Raw genomic sequence first — 8,970 nt, 5'->3', positions numbered from 1 at the left:
TACGGAGGCTTTGCTATTTTCTACCGGGGCGGTCGCATAGCCTAGTGGTTAAAGCATTCACTCGTCATGCCGAAGACCCAGGTTTAATTCCCAACATTGGTAAGACCGCCTCCGTGGTCTAGTGGTAGAGTGTCCGCCCAGAGAGCGGAAGGTCCGGGATTCGATCCCTGACCTCGTCATACCAAAAGACGATAAAAGATGGTACTTGTTACCCGGGTATATAGCGATGTGCATGTACGTGTGTGTGTGTGTGTGGCTGCTTGTACTAGTCCGGACTGATGCCGATTTATAGTGCTAGCTCACTGAGATACCATGCCGCAGTTTAACACGAATACCCCACTCAGACACAGTAAACTGACTCCGAGCCGACCAGTCCTTGTTTTAAAGCCCCTTAATGCCGAGAGCCTGACAGGGTAACAAGTACCATCTTTTAACGTCTTTTGGTATGACGCGGCCGGGGATCGAACCTTGGACCTTCCGCTCTCCGGGCAGACGCTCTACCACAAGACAACGGAGGCGGCCTATCAGATTTTGAACAATATCCCGATTTTTTTCCCAATTTTTCTGTCTTACCAATAATCCTTGGGAACTGATACTGTGTGAACCACTGAACATCTTTGTTTAGTCAACATTGTGCAACCTGCTTTTCATTGGACTGAACCTGGACATTTTCAGAACCATTGACAGGATGAAACATTTTTATGTATTGTGTACCAGTAGTTTTTTTCAGCAGGCACAACATCAACATCAACATCAACATGGGTGCTTGTTAAGTGGGGACCCGTATAGATTCGGGTTAGAATCGGTCTTCAGCAACCCATGCTTGCCATAAGAGGCGACTAAAGGGATCGGGTGGTCAGGCTTGCTGACTTGGTTGATGCATGTCATCGAACCCAATTGCGTGGATTGATGCTCATGATTTCAATCACTGGATTGTCTGATCCAGACTCGATTATTTACAGACTGCCGTCATATAGCTGGAAAATTGCTGAGTGTGGCGTTAAACAACAAACAAAACTTGTTTAGTGTATTGAATGAAAGAAACAAGTTGATTCAAGGTGAAATAACGTTTATTCTTAATGTAACAAAATTGCTAATTCTACAAAATAATCATTTATCCAGATCAAGGTACTGTTGAAAGAAAGTTATCTTATCCATGCATCCTCCGTAACCACAATTTGATAACCACCAGACTACCCCACACCCATGCAAGTGGAAGATAGTTACCATGGTTACAGGAATTCTCACGATTGATTTTTTTACTGATAGTGAGACCCTTCAGAAATGACAGAAAATCCGGAACGTTGTAATTTTCTAGAAAACATAGGGATGCTGGTAATGAAATTGTTGTCATTGGATTTCATACGTTAAATGTGTTCTCACTAATGTTAGCTTATTTTGTACGCAAACATAGTATTGACACTGGCACAGAAACAAGCTGACAGATTAAAGAGTCCTGGACCAAATGAAATAGCAGGTGAGAATCGTGTGATAGATACCATGTGACAATCACGACAGAATGTGAATCCTTAACACGCATCATAATCATCATAATAGTTACATCAGATTTAATTGTTGCAGCTTTTATCGATATTTTCATCTTTGTAAAAAAACACCAAATCAGAATTCACAGTTGGTTGAAGATCAAGGTCTCGCTAAGCATAGAGCTCTCCTATAACCGAGTAAAGCGTCTGGGATATCATAGGGTTATGAATTTTCTGAAAATTACATGTGAAACATCTATCCATGCCCAAACTAAACTGAACAGATAATGTTCAGCACCATATCCCCATCTGGTGGAGCCGTGTGGTCAACAAGTGAATACTTGTTCAGTCTGGGAACATATATCGCCAACAACCTTCGACCTGATGCCACAATATCTGCATTATTAAGGAAATAACATTCTTGTAAGCAAGTTATGAGGTGTTTTATGCAGTGATTTTTTTAACAACAGTCAACAATGTCTATATTTTGCTAAAACAATATACATAACAACATTCAAATGTCAATATAATCAACATTAAAATATCAATATAATCTATGGACATAGTTACTACACCACAACCTGAAGATGAGCTAGTTTTCCTATTTTTTGCGGTACAAAATTTAGAAAAGTTAAAAAAATATTCTACTGTGTAAGAATTCATTGAAAATGTCTAATCTGGATTTTCTGTACAGTGATATTTAAAAACAAACCAATGGGTTTTAAGATCTTAAGGGAAGTCAAAATGATCGCACCTTAATAAGAAATAATAAAAAATAGGTCTAACTCTTGTTTGAGAAACACTTAGAAATGTTTTATCCAAATATCTTTTCAAGGAAGAATACTGTTCCAGAAACGACTCAAAGACAAAATAATGTCAAATGAGCCAAATAATTTGGGGTAAGGTAGTTTCTTCGTCCAGTTGCATCTCCCCTCCAAATCTGTAGACGTGGCCGGAAGGGGCAACATCTTGTATGCATAGAGACTGACTACTTATATGTTTTGGCTTCGTCTAGCAAACAAATATGTTGTCAACACATCAAAGCTGTTCTCATAAGTCAGGCATGTTTCTTTTTGAGACTGACAGTCTTAGCAATCTCTTCACGATGAATCTTAGTTTCAGCTAGCACCTGCTCTTAGAAATGTATCTTTCAGAATATGCGCTGGTTCTTGAAATAGTGCAGGGCATGTTACACATGGTGATTTGTTTTCCCAAAATGAAACAATTGAGTTATTTTAAAAACTTCCAATCTGATCTTGCACCCTAAAATAATAAACATTAGGCCAAAAGGAAAAACGTGTGTTTCTGGTTTCTCCACCAACCCTAATCTAGAGCCCCCAACCCTAATATTGAGCGACTGGCCTTATTCTGCAACCATAAATCCTAATCACGATACTGCAACCCTAATTTAGAGCCCCCGACCCGAATATTGAGCAACCAGCCTCATATGCAACCGTAAATCCTAATCACGATACTGCAACCCTAATAATAGAGCCCCCAACCCTAATATTGAGCGACCGGCCTCATTCTGCAACCGTAAATCCTAATACGATACTGCAACCCTAATTTAGAGCCCCCAACCCTAATATTGAGCGACCGGCCTCATTCTGCAACGGTAAATCCTAATACGATACTGCAACCCTAATTTAGAGCCCCCGACCCTAATATTGAGCGACTGGCCTTATTCTGCAACCGTAAATCCTAATCATGATACAGCAACCCTAATTTAGAGCCCCCAACCCTAATATTGAGCGACCGGCCTTATTCTGCAACCGCCAACCCTAAACTGGATCCTGCAACCCTAATAATGGAGCCCCCAACCCTTATCTGGAGCCCATAACTCAAATCTGAAAACACCGCCTCTAAATCTGTTTTCTCGTGTGATCACCGTCCTGTTATTTTCGTATTTCACTAATCCGAATCAGAGCATTTACTGCTTGACTGTAAACTATATTGTCATTTCAAAGCATAATGCAAATTACTGAAAAATAATCAAATATGCCCAATTGACCCTATTTAGGGAGGGACCGAAATAGGAAACACGCATATTTGTTTGAATGTTGTGGCCTAAGACTAGATTTTATAGTTGTAAATTTGTTTATACACTGACCGGTTTGTATATTACCGGTACTATAACATGTTTCAATGGAAGTCCAAATCACCCCTAGATAAATATGTATATATATATATCAGATAATATCTGTGACACTCCCAGAGCTAATACTAGCAAGTTGTAATTAACATTTGTTTTCAGTTTGTGTTGCAAGTCAATGATATTTTGGCAACTAAACATGATACATGGCTCAGCTGAAGTCCTTAAATAACATTATACAAACAAGCAGCTCTAGTAATATAGTTATCAAATGTTAATGATCAACAACTTCCTGATGGTAATGAAGACAAGTCTAAAAATATTTTAGAATTCGTTAGGTGGTACATGTTGTACTTTCCTGAAGACTTGGAATCAATAGCAGATGGCTTGGACGTGGCAGCCATCCCTGAATAGGATATTTCTGAGGTGTGATGACAGTTCAGATGCTTTCATAACATTGATAGATTTGACTATATTGTTGATGGCTTATCTGAGGTATTTGTAGTAAACAAATCCTCCGGCCCCTGCTGCTGATAACAATGAGGTGAAGCCAAGGAGTTTCAACAACCCTGGGACTGATGGAGCATTGCTTTCCCAGAAAGAGACGTCGAATGGCCGTGCCTTCACCTCCTGGAAAAGAAGACAGATTTCTTAGTTGTGTTTGATGTGTATGCTTAAATATAGTGCCACGGCACCGTAGCTCACCTGCAAATGTGTTCCATGGTTAACAATGTCAACAAAGACAGCCACTTATCAACAAAAGTTGCTGTCAGTGGCCATATTGAAAATCAAACCTCGTCAACAAATTGGGGTGTCAACATTGGAGGGAACAAGAAGGTGAAGTCTCATTTTAATTGGTCATGTGGTCTCTAAAAAGATGTTTACAGTGTGATGAAATGTATGTTGAGAGAATTTAGGAGCATTGTCAAAGTGCAAAGGTCATTTCAAGGTACAAAAATATGAAATATGGCCAAAAATGGAATATGTGGAGCCCAACTACACACAACAAATTTCATTACATTTTGAAGTATAATCACTGAATAACAGCCATAAAAAGCTTCTTCAATATGGCAGAAAACCAAATTCGAACGTCTTGAACAAATTCATTGATCTATCAGTTTACAGTGCAAGGAAATCCATTTTGAGAGGGACATGGTCAAAGTGTAAAGGTCAAATAAGGGTCAAAACTTATTAGAACATATCAGAACATACTAACTACCATTGTCCCATATTTCATTTCAATTGGATCAAAAATGGCTCAGTAATGGCACCAAATAGGTTTTTCAATATGTTGAAATTTAGAGTGAGTGAGTGAGTTGGGTTTAACGCCGCTTTTAACAGTATTCCAGTCATATCACGGCGTGTCAGCTTAGTGTGGGAGGAAAACCCGAAGTGATGCAGGTCTTAGACGTTTACCACTTCGGTGAAACCCACGAGCACGGGTATGGTGCTGACAAACCTAGACACATAATCGGGGCGAACCGGGATTCGAAACCCACAATCATAGGTTTCTGGCGTGCCTAAGGGACGCAACTCTGCACAGCGAATCGCGACGCCTTAGACAACTGGGCCACCCATGCCCCCTTGAAATTTAGAAGCAGATCTCTTTGACCAATTAGTGTGTCATCAGTGGTTGGAACACGGATGGGAAGTTTCATCTTCATTGGTCGAGTGGTTTCTGAGAAGATGCTTACGACAGATGGTAGGCAAACAGGCAATGACATAATCTCACTTCACCTTCTATTCCCTGAAGGTTTATACTTTCATCATATTAAAGAAAAAAATAATAATACCGTATTCGACGTAATAAGCACCCAGGGCGCTCTCAAAATTAGAAATAGGGGGCTCTTATTAGAATATTATTTTGGTGGAATAAAACAGAGTTGAAAGATAAATTTCGTGGTTTCCAGAATTGAATTGCCCATAATTAAGGGTGCATATAACACACGAGCGCATGTTATACACGATTGAATAAGTCTTGTGTACATTGATCAATCGGAAGGGGTGCTAATTGGGATTGTTCACTTGCCAATATATTAGCAAATATCGCCGTGGGCACTTATTAGAGCGGGGCGCATATTACGTCGAATACAGTAATCTTGGTTCTCAGGCACCGCCCCCATCATCATAAAGTCTTGACAAACATTTCGTCTTTATGTCCATTTTCAACAAACAAAAATCCTAAAATATTCTACATCTCGAACACACGAACCAGGCAGTGAATTGCTACAATACTGAAAAACAATGAGATCACTGGACATGAAGATTTACAAATTCAATGGTGTTTGTGTACTGTATGTTGGACAATATGTCATCCACAGAGATTAAGATTACAAGTGTACTAGTCCCGAGTATTAGCAAGGGTGAGGTGAGGTGAATTAGGGTTTAATGTCGCGTCCAAGATTATTGCACTTATATAGCGACGTGCATGCACGTGTGTGTGTGGCTGCTTGTACTAGTCCGGACTGATGCCGATTTATAGTGCTAGCTCACTGAGATACCATGCCGCAGTTTAAAATGAATACCCCACTCAGACACAGTATACTGACTCCGAGCCGACCAGTCCTTGTTTTAGCCCCTTAATGCCGAGCGCCAGATAGGGAAACAACAAGTACCATCTTTTAACGTCTTTTGGTATGACGCGGCCGGGGATCGAACTCCGGACCTTCCGCTCTCTGGGCGGACGCTCTACCACAAGACCACTGAGGCGGTCTATTAGCAAGGGACAATGAAAACATATTGCATGGGGGACATAAATTTGATATGAATTTGAAACAAGTTTTGTATCCTATTTACTACAAATGATTATGCCATGTTCATGTGTCCTCATAAGGAGAGTAAAGCGCATGAATACAACAGGTGTAAAATGTAAACATGGAGCCGCATCACATCCAGTATCCATACAGTATCATCAAAGAGACCGCTGAATATTTTGGGAAATCCTAGCTAATGGCAGACTTTTGTCACAACAATATTGCCTTCATTTTCGTTTTTGTGATATGAACATATATTACATCGAATGAACAAGATGTTTTATGTTGAAATGACTGAAATAATGTGAACAAACAGCTCAGCAAGCTGGTACTTGATTTATTGAATGTCATCATGCCCTAATGAATATTGATGACGAATATACAAGAATACCATTGAATCATGGCTGAAGTCAATCCCTGCACCGATATTACAGAAAACTATGGTTATAACGAACTCAAAAGGACCACTAATTTTAGTTAGTAATAACCGTAGTTCGTTATAAGCATATATACAGCATACATACAACAAATGACGGAACTAAAAAATCTGTTCGTTATATCGGTCAGTTCGTTATAAGCGTGTTCATCATAAATGTAGTTTGTTGTACCCAGAAACTTGAAACACCACATCGATTGAATGAAGTCAATCTCATTAAAATCAGATCTTAGTTCTCCCTACCGCTAAACAAAGATCTGAGGACATCCCATTACGGGTCACGTCAGAATGACCTTTCGCGAATTTTGACCGACCAATGACATGACTGACAAGAAATCAACATTGGCCAATCAAAAGGCAGCTTTCTCGAGCTTTACGACACTAGTTTCCAACTGGCGACTACGCTTCGAAACATATTTTGACGTGTTCTCGATTAAAAAATTTAAACTGATAAGAAGACCATTCTGGAATGGCTCATAGATGGCCTAGATTGCATGGATATAATCATAAAACCTGTAACTGTCGTTCGGAATACCCCGTGTTAAATGTATCGTGGTTGCATGATTAGAAAACACATTCCGACTGTCACTTTCATGATCTGGTAAGCGACGCTCTGATTGGTTGGATGAAAGGTCGTTCTGACGTGACCCGTAATCGGATGTCCTTAGATCTTTGTTTAGCGATAGCGAAAACTAAAATCTGATTTTAATGAGATTGAATGAAGTGGAGCTCTGACCATGTGATTCACTTAGGTCGTGGACTAATGTAAATGTCGAAGTGAAAAAACTGCATTGGTTATTCTCAAACAGTACTCTTTTCAACCTCCCTTCTATACTCAAAGGCTTCAATTAGGGTTTGGCGTCTCTGCATGAACCACAGCCCTACTGGCTCCTTAGTTGGTCAGACTCGCTGACTTGGTTGATGTTTGCATCGTATCCCAATGGCATGGATCGTTGCTCATAATATCAAACACTGGATTGTCTGGTCCAGATTTGATTATTCATTTAAGTGGAATATTGCTGAGAGCAGCGCGAAGAAAAAAACTAAAAACATCTTACCATATCTTCTGGCTCTGCCTGCCAAATTTGGTCAGCCCTGATCTTGCCCATGGTATGAAGGATCTGTGAACAGAAAGGAACGCAGCATTATAAAAGTGAGAAGAGGTACATTGCCTGACAAGTGTGGTGCATGTTTCTCCATCTTCCCGAAGCAAGGGCGTTAACTGACTATAAAAGTCCTGTTTCCAACCTTGCTGAACTAGGCTGGAATTCCGCAGTAACATTGGACTAACGACTCTATGCATAGCCGAATCAAAATCGCCTGATGAACTAGACATCCAGTTCACAAACAACATGGATGACAAAGTGCAGACTTCGGTCGCCTGCAGGATTTGCAAAGCATGTGTACCCTCAAATGGGCATTGACAGACACTTTGCAAATCTTTTCATGTTTTTAATCACGGTGCTCCAGTGATTTGATGCACTTCACGATGTAAGACCCAGTTTTATCACACTCAGATCTTGATTATCCATCAGATCTTCTTGACAAGGCACCACCATTTTGTTTGTAGCAAGTGCAAGTGAAACAAGTATTTGTCACAGAAGTGACGAAATGTCCCCCGCCTGTATATACACCAAAATACCAAATATGATGACAATCCAGCGATTAATAAGTTGTTCGAGATATCGCGGCAACACCGTTTTCCAACTCCAAAAGCAGATTTGCCTGCTGTGACCTTGAAAATAGGGTCAAGGTCACCAAAACCGACTGGTGTCTGCGGTGTCTGTATATACACCATAGTTCCAAATATTAAGACAATCCTGCGATTAGTTCTTGAGATATCGCGGCAACACCGTTTTCCAACTCCAAAAGCAGATTTACCTGCTGTGACCTTGAAAATGGGGTCAAGGTCACCAAAACCGACTGGTGTCTGCGGATTCTGTATATACACCATAGTTCCAAACATGAAGACAATCCTGCGATTAGTTCTTGAGATATCGCGGCAACACCGTTTTCCAACTCCAAAAGCAGATTTGCCTGCTGTGACCTTGAAAATGGGCTCAAGGTCACCAAAACCGACTTGTGTCTGCGGAGTCTGTATATACACCATAGTTCCAAATATGAAGACAATCCAGTGTTTAGTTCTTGAGATATCGCGGCAACACCGTTTTCCAACTCCAAAAGCAGATTTGCCTGCTGTGACCT

The 8,970-nt window shown here is 40.4% G+C and overlaps 1 protein-coding gene across 3 annotated transcripts in view; it reads right to left on the bottom strand.

The window, feature by feature from the left end:
• Window positions 1-1,052: 1,052 nt before the first annotated feature.
• LOC124130885 (amine oxidase [flavin-containing]-like) overlaps window positions 1,053-8,970 on the bottom strand; it is a 61,480-nt gene continuing 53,562 nt past the window's right edge. For all 3 annotated transcript variants that reach the window (XM_048390592.1, XM_048390593.1, XM_048390591.1), the window contains exons 14-15: window positions 7,824-7,886; window positions 1,053-4,206 (exon numbers count right to left, since the gene is read on the bottom strand). In XM_048390592.1, coding sequence (XP_048246549.1) covers window positions 4,063-4,206; window positions 7,824-7,886 — 207 coding nt within the window. In that variant the 3' untranslated portion in view covers window positions 1,053-4,062. The remainder of the gene's footprint in view (window positions 4,207-7,823; window positions 7,887-8,970) is intronic.

This window comes from Haliotis rufescens, unplaced genomic scaffold (genome assembly GCF_023055435.1).
Source record: "Haliotis rufescens isolate VD_foot unplaced genomic scaffold, xgHalRufe1.0.p SCAF_9, whole genome shotgun sequence".
Taxonomy (NCBI): domain Eukaryota; kingdom Metazoa; phylum Mollusca; class Gastropoda; order Lepetellida; family Haliotidae; genus Haliotis; species Haliotis rufescens.
Note: the sequence above shows the minus strand (reverse complement) of the source record. Positions and strands in the feature narration are given on the sequence as shown.